Source organism: Falco biarmicus, chromosome 4 (genome assembly GCF_023638135.1).
Source record: "Falco biarmicus isolate bFalBia1 chromosome 4, bFalBia1.pri, whole genome shotgun sequence".
Classification (NCBI taxonomy): domain Eukaryota; kingdom Metazoa; phylum Chordata; class Aves; order Falconiformes; family Falconidae; genus Falco; species Falco biarmicus.
In genome coordinates this window covers 40,283,399-40,299,753 of record NC_079291.1, presented here as the reverse complement: position 1 = coordinate 40,299,753, position 16,355 = coordinate 40,283,399, and the positions used below count along the sequence as shown (strand labels likewise).

The window sequence follows — 16,355 nt, the reverse complement described above, 5'->3', positions numbered from 1 at the left end:
TGAGACACTGGAACAGGTTGCCCAGAGAAATTTTGGATGCCTTATCATTGGAAATGTTCAAGGTCAGGTTGTAGAAGGGTTTGAGCCACCTGATCCAATGCACGATGCCAATGGCAGGGAGGCTGACTTGGCAATCTTTAAATATCCCTTCCAAGCCAAACCATTCTGTGATTCTACAATTCAATGATTCTAATCCATGAAGTTAAAAAAAATTTAAAAAGAAAGAGAAAAAAAGAAAAAAAATCTGTGGTTCAGCCACATCTGATACTGAATTTTGCCTCACATCAAATCACCTCCAGTGGCTGACTCTAGCAACATCATAACCTTCTATCCAACAACTTCTCCCCTAAAACAGAAGATGTGGTTAGAGCTAGGTTCTCAAATTTGTTTAATCTGACTATGATTTTCAAAAACAAACTTGTTATATACAAGCCTAGTATTGGATTCATGGTCTACATAGCCTTACCACTCCACCTGACACATTCAAATCAGCATTTAGGCACTGAAATTAAAGAAAATTAAAAGATCTCCTGAAAGCCAAATGCCAGAACCTTGATAGCTGATGACTATCCCCTTTCTGATGTGATCATCTCAGAGATGAAATGACCTCCCAGTCCTATAATCTAATTAGCACACAAAAAAATGCCATGTTTTCATCAGCAAAACCTGGCAAATAAGGAAATGACAATTAGTCTGGTAAAGATATTAACTGAGAAAAGATTAAATAGAAATCTTCCCTTTGACATCCTGTCCTTCCCTACAATCCCATTTTCTCTAGGACCGGAGATGCTCCATGCATGCTGTGATCTCACACATCTCAAAACGTGCAGCTAGCAAGTGTGCTATGAGATATGGCTGAACAGGCAGGACTTGTAAGCAGGACGCGATATGCCTGCAGAGGTTGCTTTTCCATAGTACAGACACAGACTTTCTCAGAACAGATGCAAATCAGAAACTTGATCTCAATTTAAAGTTTATTCCCAAGCTCATGCTAAAAACTCATTTCAGCACTAAGCTGGAAGTTAGCAACAGCACTGCACACTTAAGAAAGCAGCCAGATACATTTGAGAGCAGGCAGTCAGCATACCATCAAGAGAGGACTAAGGAACGAAGTAAAGGAATTCAAGTAGTGAGTATTGCTTTTGGGCACTGGATTTATTAAACAGTATAGAGTCATACCTACCAGGCATTTCAGAATTCCAGTGTGTAAATAAGACAGATTCACCATTAACCCACTTGAACGTTCCCTTTTCTTCTACATCTGAAAGTCCAATCCAGAAGTATCTTTCTGTTCTCAGCCCAACCAGGCTAGTCAGATAGGCTTGTTCATATCTGTTCAAAAGAACACAACCGTTAATTTAATACTGTTAAATATATTTTTTAAAGTTGTAAAAGGGTTTTCTCATAAATTTATCAGAATGTTCTCAGAACTTCAACTGTAAGTTCTTGAAAGCATAGCTTAGATGGATTTACTTGAAAAAAAACACGTAACAAAAAATTACATAACAGATATTTTGTAAACTTCATAATACCAGAGTATTCTGCCTTCTCTTCAGATATCCAGTAAAGAAATTGACATAGTCATGGACTGACATGAAATTGGTGGGAAAGAAGAAACCTGATATGACTTATATGTTATAGCACTGTATTTTTTGAGAGTTTCTAGTACCCTTGCATTTTAATGACTTCTTGCTTCAGGCAAATCCAAAACTGGAAAAGGAATCTCATCATTATTGAAGAAATACACAAAAATAGAGGCTAGAGTAGTATGATACTAAATTATCAAAACAAGGAACACTGCAAATTACATCCAATGATCATGCAAGAAAAGTTATGTTTGGGAAACCAAAATTATGTAGAGGTAAAGCCTGTCATGGTTCATTATGGTGTCTAAACAAACAGCTCCTAAGAAATCAAACCAAATAAAAGTCTCCCCTTAACAAGGTTTAGTCTGAAGACCACATTAATGTTAAACCATTTGTATGACAGCTGCAGTGCTACCTACATTTAAAGAGCTACCGTTTGGATATAGAGCTTCCACACTAGAACAGATCTATGTAGATTATATAGAAACAAATAAAAGAAAGTGTCAATCATTGAGTCAACTGCAAGCAAAATAAGCTGTTTCTTAACCCTTTCATTTTCCCTATATGCCGCATTCAATAATGTGCACCAGTTGTTCAGAAATGGAGAACACACTGAACCCTGTCTGAATTGTGATGGATTTTCAGGTACCAAGCACTTCTATCATCACTGGTTTCTTATTTAACTTTTTTCAAATTAGCTCAATTCTGAGAAGACCAGATAGGTGCAAGCGATATCCTCTTGTTCATTTGAACTAGTTTTGAAAGGAATTCAGAGCCATATCTCTTCATTTAATAATCAAAACTGGATTCTGCACCCTTCACTCAAGTAAAACCCATCCTCAAGCCACTACAATTAAGGAAATAGAAAACATAATTCTATTTTTTTTTCCTTGACATACCCATCTATATCAATACTGAATTTACAGCCATAATATATTTTTACTATAAACTGAATTCCTGGATTTTAATATACAAGCAAAAACTGTGAGAAGTTCTGTATCTACAGACAGCTGTCCTCTCAAGCAACATTTTTGTCCAGATCAGTCTTTATTTGATATCCAGATGATGCTAGGTGTTAAATCCTCATGTGATCCCCTCATGCAAGTAGACTTTTACATACCTATCTTCAATAGTTGCTAAAAAGGCCTGATGCCTTCCACAGGTTTGATTTGCTTGGGAAAATGATACAAATGTATTTCCAATGAAGTAACAATAAAAACCATGTCTTTTCCAACCCTGCCAAAATAAACATTACATGATCACATATGTTGCAGCTTTTTAAAACATCTTTAAAAAAAAAAAAAAAGAAAAATAAAAAAGAGAGAAAGAAAGAAAAAGAAAATGAAAAAAACCCAGCAAAAAACAGAACTGATTTATACCACTGTCAGTTAACCACAGGACAAAGGAACAACTGAACTGAAAAAGCCAGACTGAAAACAGGCAGGATCAAAGCTTTTTAAAATTTTGTTTCATAAATCAATTTTTCACATATAATGAATTTTTAATCAGTGCATTACACTTACAAAGGCATGAGAGGCTTTGCTGTGTGCATTTAATGCCCAGTATAGGATTATAACTGGCACAGAGGCATTGTACAATCATGGGAATGGTCTTGAGAAGCAAATTTCAGCTTGGTTTTTCAGAAAGTGAACGACACCTCAAACAAGTTTGTTTATTATTAATCAACAGTAACACTCTCTTCTAATGTTTTGTTGTTCAAATGTCATTAACCCAAGAATATGCTTACAAAGGAAGAGTTTGCTCTGACCAGCCACATTTCACACAAATTTTCTTCTAATGGTCTCCAATTTCTAACCTATGAGAGACTTTTTCTATGAGCACACACTTAGTTCTCTAGACAAGGATAACATCCATAAAAATGAGAATCCCTTTATCTTCTCCAGTAGTTGGATATTTAAGGTTCCTGGGTAGTCTTTTACAAATATCGGGAATAAACATCAAAGACTTCCTATGCAGCTGTAGAAAGCAGACTTGGGAGAAAAGGCAGTTTCTTCATGGAAGACAAAAACCCAGTAAGATTCCTTGTGACATAACAAATTACAGTAGCTTTTCCAGAATTTCTGAGTGTTATGTTACCAGAAGGCAAGCATTACTGAATAAACAATAGACCTGCTGGCAGTTCAGAAGGAGAACAACGGATTCGTTTTGCTCAGACACTCCTAACAAATTTTTCAAGTAGAAAGCACTGCCAGAGACCATAGCAAAGCCTTGAGAATAGTATGTAGACAAGCACACCCTTCCTGCTGTGAATAATTTTAAGAAAAATATAGGCAGAGCTGAAGAGCAAAGGCTGGTACAGGCAAATTCCTTGGGAAGGCTTGAATGCCAATCAAGGAAAAATGGCCTACTGCAGGGACAACAGGTTTCAGTGTTGGTTTATGTTCCAGAAAAAGAAAGGGAGCATCAAAAGCCAAATGACAGTCAAAGCCTAGATTTATTCATATGTATCACCTATCCCATCTGCCATAGAAATGAGAAGGCCAAATCTTATAATGACAACACAGAACCCATTTTCCCTGTTTTATCTGTCACCTAGGTGGCATTTTCTCCTCTTAATCATTCCTAGCAGCCTACTCAGAGCAGACAGCTTTCTGATCACTTACTCTCTGGCAGCCCATGTCAACAGTTTCATCTTCTGTAGGAGCTTCTGACATGGGTTTTCTTTTACAGATGTAGCCAATTTTCTTTTCACAAGAACGGTCTGCCCAAAATCCATCCTGAATATAAGAAGAGAACATCACAATCAAGTGGGATTTAGCCTCCAAATTTTTTTGCTAGCTTTAAAAGAAGCAAAACCTACATCTAAGTTCAGTACTTAATTTCAACCTCGTTCCAGTCTCACTTCTACTGGGGCTGATTCACCATTGATGTACAATGAAAAGTGAACCCTTGGAGGCAACAGCAATACAACATCTTTACAAAGACTACTGATTTAATAAGCATGCAGGAGGAAAGGGAAATGTCATCTCTCTCTGCAGAAACCCAGTTTCAACAGAAAAAAAACCAAGAGAAGACTACATTCCTAGTTAATACTTATATAAAAATCTGAAGATACAAAAAGTTCCTTGTCAAAATTAGAATTACCATTGTTACTTTTCATACTACAGATTCTCAGAAGCAGTAATGACATTCAGTGAGAGCTGTACTGAAGGTAAGGAACCTCACACCATGTTCCCACTATATTTTACATTTTTTTTGGTTTAAAAGATGAACTAAGGTATTGGGAGAGTAAGAGAAACGTCTGCAAAGCACTCACTCTCCTGTGCCTTAAAGACTCCACTTTCATATAAGTAAAATCATATCGGTTGGTGGCAATTTTTCTCCCCCCCCACCTCGCCCCGAAATATAAAATAATCATCATGGTAATACACTGTCTCCTGTGCCACAGTGTGCAAAGTTCTCATGAACCTTTGCTTCCAGCAAAAACTCTCCCAAAGCTCAACACTACTGCCTACAACAATGAAGAACCCTAGGATGTTCGGGTAGTGCTTGTGTCTTTTCTGTCCTATCCTGACTGCAAGGCAAGTCCATTGGTGGCTGCCTCATCATCTCCTACTATTTGTTTCTCACTCTCACTAGGCTGGTAGGCACTCCAAATAACCACCCAGAATTCTGACCTTCTCAGTCTGGAAGAAATAAGCACAACTTTCACAACCTTTAGATTTCATCAACACGGGAAAACTCACTCTGAAGCTTTGGCGCTCTAGTTGAAGGAAGATCCTTTGCTGTCTTCCCATAACTGTGTCTTCACTGGGAAATTCATACAGTAATTTCTAGGGACTTCTTACCATGTCTTAGGAGCTGCTTTTTGCAAATATCTTTCTGTTTTCCTACCTCCTCATTAACTAAATCCAAATACTTCCTTTAAAAATAAGCTGGTGTCATTAACAGGGGCAGGTTTTGTTTCATAAAAATAAGTGATGGATTCAGGTGACTTCAGCCAAGGAGTGAATAACCCGGAACAATCAGCAATGTAACCATACATGTACTCTAGGTAGACAAACCGCAACAAAAACCAGGGAAAACCAACTTATAATTATTCTTTGGTCAGTTGATGGCTGATCCCAGGAGATACTGGACCAGTGCAACTTCCATGGAATCTGAAGTTACTTTTCCTACTAAGACCAACTATTAAATAGATATGTATTTTGAAAGAGTTCAGAAGAATCCACAATAAAATTAGCCTTCTACACAAAAGTCACATGAAAAGTCTGTATATAGCTAAAATGTGTGTAGTTCTTTTAATCTATAACTCTCACAATAGAAATTACTGACTTTTTAACCCAAAGGAAAACCTGGTCTGATGGAAAGCATCAAGACCTTAAAATTTAGCCTTGAAATAAATATTTACCAGTCTGACTTACAACTTGGTATAGAAAGCAAAAGAGTCTTCTCATCAAAAAGAATGGTAGAAAAATGTGGACAGCTATCCTTTTGAATCATTAAACTGGACAGATAGTAGCTTCTTTATATTGTAACAAATTTGTATCACATTAATTTGCATCACTGTCCAAAAGGTACTGAGTCAAATTAAAGTAAGAACAGTGAAGTGAAGGAGGAGTTCAAATAAAACTGCCTCAACAACCATAAAATTCAATGACAAATAGACAAAAATTGTTACACAATGAACAAACATGTTAAAAATAGAAGTCCTTTTTAATATCATTGTTGTATGCCTTGCTGTTATAATTAATTTCTAACTTTCTATTAGTGGAGTGAGGGCACCAATAGACCTAAATGGCCCCCCACCATCTTCACCTGGGGCCTCCACCCACCTGCCTGACCATGGGCCCTTGGAGCTCCACTTAAACTCAGACCTGGGCCTTCCATCCCTGCCTACACTGTAACAGAAGTACTTGTCTCCAGCTCCAGCAATGTCTGTACCTGGCTATGGGGCTTTTTGATCCAGACCCTGACCTTTGGACTGCCTTCCTGGCTTGATTTTGGGCTTACCTTGTCACTATGGGCTTGCCCAGCCATCACTGGATTGTGTCTGACCCTGGTTACTCCCTCCAGTCCTGATCCTGACTCAGCTACTGGGCTGGACCTTGGACCCACCTTATCATCCCAGATGTGGGGTGTGGTCTGCCACCAGCTGCCTACCCCTCCTGCAGTGCTCCTTCACTGGGGACAGCGGGACAGGCTCTGGCCGGACAGGCTCTGTCCCTGCAAGCTGGAGTATTTTGCTTGGCTTCTGGCTCCTCATCTGTTAGGAAGGAGTTGATCCTTGTTTCTCACCGGTGCTTTCTGTTTTTTCATTATACTTGAAGGTTAATGATCTGCTGTTGCATCTATGGGCAGCAGAGAGACCAGCCACATAAAGCAATGGGTATGGAACCGTTTTGTAATAGTTCACACTCTCTGAGAACCAAAGAAGTAGTTGTAAAACCTCAAAACATCCTTTCTCTCAGTCCCTCAGAGGGGAAGTAACTTATTTCAAATATCCCCGCTGGCTTCCAGCTAACCTGTTCTTACTCACATTAAAAACCCTGCTGTAAGTAGCTCATTCTGCCTTTTTACTAAATGAACTATTGGAAGAATTGCAACCTCTGTAAAAAGCTGTGTATACTTGAAGACTTTTGCTCTTTTTCAAATTTCTCTTTCACAAATCAAAACTCCCTTTTATTTCTTCAGCCAAAACCTACATCATGCTTTCCATATTGCTTTGGAGCACTAATACAAGCAAAAGGATGACAGCTCTCCTAAAGCAGCAGAATGGAACAGCAGGCTACTACTTTTATTTATAGCTACAGCCATAAACATCTCTATCCATTGCTGTTGGAATTAAAAGGGCCCCTGAGGTTCAGATACAAGTCTCACTTGATACATATTCAGTGCTGGAGGACCCCAAGATCCTTCTGTACTGACAAGCTAGGTGAAGGAAGAGGAAAAAGCTTGGTGTACCAGAGGATGGAGTGTTCTGCTTCTTCCCTTCCCAAAGTCAAGGCCCAGCAACCCAAACTGGTGTCTTCATCTGATTCTTGACCATAGCATTGAGCATGCCAGCCTGCCATCAGAAACTCCACTTCTGAGTAACAATCACAGGTTACCTAGCTGCACTGAATGCTGCCACTTTTGGCATGGCATATTGGACACGACCAGTCAGTCCAAATCTTAATGCTTTGAGACCCTGACCACTGAATTAATTTTATTTTATACCCAACCACATGTTGCCCTATGAGGTAAGCTCTGAATAGTATTCAGGCCAACTGGGAAAAAAAAATTAGTTCTCTTCAATTTATAAGCACACTCACCAAAAGTACAATGCTCAAGTTTTAATTTTGCATGGGTAAACAGTTTTTTTTCCTCCTGATAAAATAGGTAAAGCCTGAACGAGATGGTAAATTCAGTATTATTAATTATCACAAAAAGGAAAAATACAATTTTTCAAAATCACACACAGACTTCTGCATTAGGCATTGTCTCTGTTCCTGTAGTACACCTTGGTCATCAACCATTGTCACACTCTGGAAGACAGCCCTTTCAAAGCACAGCTGTTCAGTTGTAGGTATATGTTGTAGTCAGAGTCCAACTCAATCAGCCTCACACAGGGCACCGATTGTTGTGGCACAATCAAACCAGTAGACTGCAACAAGGATTTACCATTGGTCAGATTCTACTGTCCATGCTCATGCTTCCACAAGACAGACCACACTGCTCCTCCCCCATCCAGCCCCCTCTCCCACACCCCTCAGGGCTATTTAACCACTTAGCAGGACGAGCTACAGCTGCACATCATCCATGCCAACCAACCCACTGCCTCTGAGGCAAGGCCACAGCTGCATGTGATCAATGCTGATCAACCCACTGCCTTCATTCCTCTACAGGTATACACTCACTCAGTAAAGGCTTTTGCTAATGCCACTGCTAACTACTTCTCTCGTAGCTCTTCATGGGCAGTGCAGATACAAGCATAACATCTAATCCACCTAGACCTGAGATTTATAGCTTTACCTAGAAAAAGAAAAAGGTAGCTTCTATTTTCTTCTACAGATAGTATTTCTCTTTAACATAATTAAAAATTGCTAGTACATTTTTTAAGGTAGGTGTATATCCCATATTCAGTCAAAGCAGAAAAAATCCAAACATGTCCGAAATGTCTTTGAAGTTTCCTCAAGAAAAGCATTTACATGTTCATGTGCTTCACAGTGTAACTAAAAGTTTCTCCAAAAGAGCCCACATGCACAAACTGAAATCCAGAAATATGGGCCAGGGGGGTAATTGCTCCCAAGCAAAGCCACCATTTGTGTGCTTCTCAAGGAAGACAACAAAAACAACTTTCTAGCAACCTTGAACAGGGATGCTTCCTCAAAAAAGTAACACCTATAAGACTCTAAAATAGTCTGCTTCAAGCACTGATATCCCCTACTTCTGTGCTCCTGCACAGAAAAAAACCCAAATGATAAATGAAATTTAAAAGTAATTAAGTTAATAACTACATGACTTTACCTTTCCCTTCATAACAACACAGTCCTCTTGCCTGTTGTTTGCATGAGTGGGTTCTCCACGAAGCCATTTGGTGTAGGTGACAGGTGTCCCATCGCTCCATTCAAAATACATCTGAACCTTGAGGTCATTCAACCCAATCCACAGCTCATCAGCTGGCTCTAAAACATATGATTAGCAAGGTTGGTAACAGTCCTTTTATATGATGTGAGATTTTATCTGCATAGAACACAAAATAATTTATTCTCAGGAAGTTTAAAAGGCAGTCACAGGAAATTAAGGCTCCCTGTTTCATAGAGGGCAGACTGTTCCTCATATACTTGCTCATCATCAGGAAAGGACACTTACTGTAGTGGCAATAAAATAAGAGTGTTTAACTTTGTATAAAACAGCCAAAATACTTTCTTTGTTGAATTATGTTGCAACACAACTAGGTTCATTCTTTTTTCCAGCTCAAAACTCTTGTAACAAGACATGAATAAACACCTAAACAAAATGCCACTTCTCCTTTTCCTCCTACCTTTAGTATAGTGAAGAAAGATGTGCCCTCTTTTCTAATGTTCAGACACCCAGTGCTGTCTTTTAGAGCTGACAACCAGAGTACCTGCGAGTTTTCCCATTACACGTGTTCCTATATTGTATTTCATTTCAGAGCAAAATGAAATTAATGTAGTTGTTGGACTTTTTTCAATTTACAGTTAATAGACTTACTGCTGGGTTTTGGCTGGAAGGGAAATGCAGGACTGATCAAAGATGTTACTTTACAGCAGCTGTTTCTTAGAGGTCTAATTTGTCTGTACCCAAAATGCTCCACTATAATGTGTTGCTACTACAATGTTCATACCTAGCTTTGTTGCAGATAAGCTATTTGAATAAGGAGGATTAAAAATTTTGGCATTTATAATCAGTCAAAATTCCATCATCAGCAAAGGGTATTCCTCTCCAGAACTGATTTTATGACTTTGTTCAGCACAATTGGCAATTTTTAGTTATTTTTTAATTATTTATTTGTAGTCTGTTATCCAGCCTACACTAAAGCAGCAGGTGGGGTTTTTTATCCACAGCACTGTGATTCAGATCACACTGGCCAACTACATCCACAGACCTTTCTTTAGATAGCAGTCTTTCCAATCAGAGTATGAACTACTTGGTTGCTAGAACTTACTCATTGGGAGTATTTTTCACAAATGACAGGGAGATTACTTTTTAACAATTTTTACACCACTTATGTGTAGAGGAATGAAGGCAGTGGGTTGATTGGCATTGATAACATACAGATGGGGCCTTGCCTCAGAGGCAGTGGGTTGGTTGGCATGGATGATGTGCAGCTGTAGCTCATTCCCACTAAGTGGTTAAATACCTCTGAGGAGTGTGGGAGAGGTGGCTGGATGGAGGAGGAGTGCTGTGGTCTGGCCTCTAGAGGAAAGAGAAAGCGCATGGACAGTAGACTCTGACTGATAGTAAAGCCTTGTTGCAGCCTACCAGTTTGTTTGTGTTGCAACACTTATGACCTTGTGCTTCTACCACCCATTTATAATACTCAGAGGTTTTTTTCCTGATCAGTTTGTTATCATAGTTCTGGCTGTCTTCTGTTAATTTTCCTCTAGCACCCTTTATCCAAACTAACCACAGTTAACCTAACAACACAATCACCCATGGAAATTAAAGATGGGATTGTGAACCTATGCAAAAAGACATGAGCTGTAGGAGTAGGTCTCTCACTGGAACTGGAACTTTCTTTTCTGCTGCTGCTGTCACTAGCAACAGAAGTGCCTCTGAAAGAGTTAAAAATCATTGCTCCAAGGCAATGCTTTCTGATTAACACATTTCAGATGGAGGTTTTCCTAGACAGCTTCACAAGTTACAACTCTCCTGTGACATTTCTCCCATCTGCTAGTTACAGGAACATGGAGGCCTTCCATTTTGACCAACCAAGCTGCTGCAAAAATCACCTTCCCAGCCTGTCACTTTGAGTCAGCTCTCTCCTTTCTCTTTTCCTCTCTCATCTTTATTATACTCAAGTATAATCAGCCCTCATAGCTCATCCATACTGTCTTTACTATCTCTTCCCCAATAAGAAGGGCTCAGACTCACAGCACATCAGTCTCTATTTTCAAACAGGCACCTTCACCTCATCTTCCAGACTGCTCTTCATGTTCAGAAGTCCTCCAACGTCAGATCTCATTACACCCCTTTAAACTCTTCTCTGCTATCAAAATGGAAACCTGTTCAAATTCCACTGCACATCATGCTTTCGTTCACTCCTTAGCTACTGCCATCCATGCTTTCTAACTTCTTTTTTGTTTAGTTACCTGTTTAAATCTTTCTGTCCATGTTTATTGAGCACCTAGCACAGCAGAGGCCTCATTCATGGCCAAAGCTCCTACTCTGGTGAGCTCACACCATGGTAATATGAACAATAAACAGCATTCTTTAACAAAACGATTACATCAAAGGCAGCTAAATAAGCCATGCAAATCAGAAATTGCCAAGAGCCATTTCTGGCTCTGTGGAGCTTCTTCCTACTTAACATTTTCTCCTCTGAAGAAGAAATGCTGTCACAGAGTTTTGCAATCATCTCGAAAGCTGGGTGACTAAATAACATATATTTTCTTTTCCAGCCACTTGTAAATAAGCTGTTTCCCACTCTCTTAGATATGCATTCTGGATGTTTGTGCTGTATCACATGCTGGATTTTTGTGTAAACATCCAGAATGCACTTATTTATTCGTGTTCCTCCCTGAAGTTCTCCTTTGTGGGTGATGCCAACAAAAGCTCAGCTACTATGACAATATTCATCTCATTGTACAAATCTCATGATTTGTTTTATCATGGGACTGTGAATTGAAAGACAGACTTTTGTTCTTTCTGTACAGCACTTACTGCAGCGGAGTTCTGATGCAGACAAGATTTTCTAGGCACTGCAATACATGGTGTTCTCATCTCAGTGGTGAACAAGGGTAATGTGATACTGTTATAAACTGCCTTAGAAGGCTTCTTTACTTGTTCCAATTTCGCTCCTCTGAAAAAAATGCTTTCAAAATAGTCTGTTGCAGTGAGTGTGCCGTATGTGAGAAGTCTGGTTTCCTTCAGGACTATTGGCCTTTCAGAAACATTTAGTTTTACAAAAACAGTGCAGAGCAGTCAGTTCAGGAAAGGTCTTTGGAGAAGGCATTGAACTGTGAAATCATCTGCTTCCAAGGAGTAAGGTGAATATACACTAACTTCCTTTAGAGCCTAACTTCTTTAAAATGTCCTAATCTTTCATCAAGAGGTCCCACCTTTCTTAATAATCTCCTTTGAAAAAGTAAAAGTTTCATGTTCCTGAAAGAACAACAGATCACTCTTTCAGGAACATGAAAACAAGCACAAGTTGCCATGGAGTTGGCTAGGATACAAAAACAAAGCATATCTGCTTTTTCGTGACTGCCACTGCAAGATTGCTGTTACGCTGCAGCTCAAAGCAGCTTACTGCACTTTCAGTGAAGATTAAACAAACTCACACTACTTGGCACTAATAGCACACACAGCACCAGTTACTGCAAAGAAGCATACACAGGTCTAAACACGCTCCTCCCATCAAAAAGCAATAACTGATCCTACATGCAAAATCATGTTCCTGTAAAGCAATAGCAACTCAAAACTGTTTGAGGGTCAGCATGGTTGCATCTACCCTAATGAGCACACAGCACCTGTAACTTAACTTGCCTTGCAACAACTTCAACATGCACTCAGAAGCCAAACACCTAAGTACCATATTTAATTTAGGGCACATCTGAATCCACATACTGGGACTGACAGCTTCCTTTTTCAGAATAAACACAAGCAGCATGACTTGAAAAATGACACGGCAGTGCTTATAATAGGACCCAGATCTTCCCAAACTGTCTCTGACCAACAGACTTTGTTTCCCCTCATCTATCTTTGCAGACCAGTAGTAAGAATACTTCCACCTTCTGATAAGGCTGAAAATTGGTTTAATCTGTATAAAAGGAGCTAGAAGTAGACCCTAAGAAATAAGTATTTGGGTTTGATGCAATCCACAACATTGACCATAGCTTTTCTGTGACAGTAGAGGTTGTTTGGTTTTCATGCTGTTTTTCATGCTCTTATTGTGCATTTTCTTCTTTCAAAGATTCTTTAAATTTACAATTTAAGGCCTTCTGCACCCAGTGATCAGGACAATTAAAACAGTGTCCTCCTTTTATTAACAGGAAATATATATAAGTTATTGTTAAAAAATACTCACGATACCCAAGCTGAGAAATAACAAAGCTGTACTCTTCAACATTATGGATGCTCGCCAGATCCCCATCATCTTTCCTGCAAGATGTTAAGGCATCTTTCCATATTTTGGGGTCCCTGTGAATTATGTAACAGTGACCAGCATACGACATCCATTGATCAGGACATCGAATAGGCACATTAGTCTCTGAAAAGAAAAATTGCAATGAAGAGTTTCAGAATTCTATTCTTAACTAGAGACTGAAAATCACATAAGGAAAGATTTAACAAACAAATTAATTATATGTTTTCTTCATGAAAAACAGCAGATCTGAAAAATATGTACTGGGATAATAATCTACTCGCATGATTAAAAGTTAAAGCCTCCAGATTTTTTTTAAGAACACTACAGTTGCAAACAAGTGCTTCCATCTTTTGAAAAGACAGAATTAAAACTTACCATAAAATACAGTTTTGACTTTTATATGCATATATACATAGTAAAAGGTAAGGTTTGCAGAGCTGTGTTTTATCATTTTTCTACAGTCATGTCAGCATTTCTCTTCCTTCTCCACGCTATATAGCTGTGTATTAAGAACCTGAGCTTATATAACATATTTATGAGGGTAATTTTTTTCCCCAAACCTTAGGCATTTCATGGATTAGCCACATTTGCTAGACTAGGGAAAAAAAAAAAAAAAAAGTAACTGGTTCTACAAGATCACAAGAGAATCTAAATAATTCTGCATTTAGGAATCCTTTTAAAAACCTTCATTGAGAAAATTATACTGTCAAAGTAAATTATTCGTACTTAAAACTTGCTTTTAAAAGTTCAACAGAAAAGCACCAGAGTCCTGCCAACCACCACATTAATGTTTAGCAAACAATTCAGCCTTCAGAGGAGTTCCACCCAAACATATAATGAACAAAATATTGCTGTTGTAGAAACAAATTATGATTCTTGCAGCACTTTATTTATAATCAGTAGATGGGTTTAGGAAGCACCAATATATTGAGTAGAAGAACAAGGACAGCAGGTTTGCGGAAGTTCTGCTGGCAAAATGTCTTGTGTATGTCAGGGAAGGAGAAGCAACATGTTTGTGTGTAACACTGGGGTATATTCCATAGAAATATTTAAGTAGATATCCAAAGTCATGACCAGTCAGGCCCAGGTTGCAAGCACATACCCAGTTTCAACTGGAATATGCTGCTGATTAATTAGTAGATAGTTAGTTCACAACACGGATTGCTAGAACAGATATAAACAGTCCCTGCTGCTCACAGATCTGCCTCAAGAAAGTGCTAGCATGTTCTCACAAGGTTTAAGTACAACTAAACTTTGTCACCCAAGACAAGGTGCTCAGTGCTCAGTCAGAGCCCTGTCAATCCTGCCACAGGAGAGGAAGAAGTGGAACAGAGAGTTGGGAGAACCCCAGAAAAAAGAGACTGAATGTATGTGGTGGTGGTGGGAGAAATAAGAGAGGAAAGAGGTGGCAAATGCTGTTGTAGAGGTTAGTCTGATGCTTCAGACTGCTGCCTAATTTGTCCTATGTCTGGTCTCAGCTCTCAGCATACGCATTTCACAGTGCTTTGCTACAACAGTCAGAAAACTGCTCTAAAAAAAAAATCTAGCCATATAAGCACCTCCAACAAACTTAGTGCACCCTTCTGGAAACTGTAAACACTGAATAGAACAGACATCGGCAGTTCAGACATGGCTACAAAGTCAGTCACACAGGTATTTATTCCCCAGTGAGACCGTGAGAGCCTCTTTTTCAGACCAAAGGAGACTGTGAGACTATTACTGTCACCACTAAAGCAGCTTGGCAGGGCGGGAGAATCTTTTGCTTGTAAATCCAGTAACACCAGGGAATTTGTTACAGGCCACAAAACAAGAAAAGCAATTGACAATCTAGTTTCTTTGGTGCAAGTCTTACTGAACAACATAGCTGTGGATTTCTCAGTAAGAAAAAGTCTTCAGTTCTTCATTTCCAGTAGTCAGCAAAAATGAACTCTGTGCTTCCTTATTCTCTTTTTTTAAAAAAAATACATGACAACACAAAGCCATGCAACCTATTTTTTCATCCTAATGGAAGAAAGTACTACCTCTGAACACTGTTTGACTTAAGCAAATGAAGCAATGCAAATGAAAAAAAAAAAAAAAAAACAAAAAAACCCCACCAACCACCAAATAAGATGTAACAAAGAAAATCACATTAATTTGTAAACAATGTTATCACAAATGTCAGGCCAATGAATTTACTGTGGAATAGATCAAGACAACAAGAAATGAAGTGTGTAAGCACAGAATGGTTATTCCTCACATAGAGAGCAAATACTTTTGTAAACTATAAGCTTGGCTTCCTGAAATCTGAAGATCTCACAGTGATTGACTTGGGTGTCTAAAAGGGTGAAAGCACTAGCTGAAGTTTGTCTGGTGATTAAGGCATACAAATTTCTCTCTCTCATATCCATTCTCTGTGGTCTGATAAGAGAGCTCACACAGCAGTCATGGCAGTGACACTATAAGCATTTATTTCCTCTAATCAAATGCTTTATGAAACATTTGGAAACGATAATTTTAAGATCACCACACCTTGTTGGATTGGAATGAAATCTATTTTGGCAGTCACCTGGTGGAGGTAGACTGCCAGAAAGCCTTTCCCTAGATAATGAACTTTTAAAAAAAAGTAGGTTTTGCAGGTGAAATTAACAGGTTCCTGTCAATCCACTTTGCTGTATTACAGGACAAATGCTGTCAAGCCCTAGGGTTCTACACCACTTGGATGTATACAATTCTGTGGCCCCCTGCTGGAAAAAAAAACTTCTGCTACAAAAAGACTACAGCTATTAGCTTTGTGAAAATCTTCATCTGTAACAAAAATAACAATTCCGTAAAGATTTTTCTCTTTGTTTTGAACACAAGCATAATTATGTTCTGTTGTAAAGTGGTGTTGTGTCCCACAGTTCTCACATACTACCTTGTTAGACTCAATTATAACTTCCAGGGTTACCATTTCAAAGGATTGCCTCTGTCTTTAATGTTAAGTCCACAACTAAGTGGCTGTATGAATTTAT

General features: G+C 38.8%; 1 protein-coding gene across 2 annotated transcripts in view; it reads right to left on the bottom strand.

Annotated features, from left to right (window-relative positions):
• LOC130147791 (macrophage mannose receptor 1-like) overlaps positions 1-16,355 on the bottom strand; it is a 66,575-nt gene that overhangs the window by 31,593 nt on the left and 18,627 nt on the right. For both annotated transcript variants that reach the window (XM_056335467.1, XM_056335468.1), the window contains exons 7-11: positions 13,303-13,485; positions 9,057-9,214; positions 4,211-4,324; positions 2,707-2,822; positions 1,184-1,332 (exon numbers count right to left, since the gene is read on the bottom strand). In XM_056335467.1, coding sequence (XP_056191442.1) covers positions 1,184-1,332; positions 2,707-2,822; positions 4,211-4,324; positions 9,057-9,214; positions 13,303-13,485 — 720 coding nt within the window. The remainder of the gene's footprint in view (positions 1-1,183; positions 1,333-2,706; positions 2,823-4,210; positions 4,325-9,056; positions 9,215-13,302; positions 13,486-16,355) is intronic.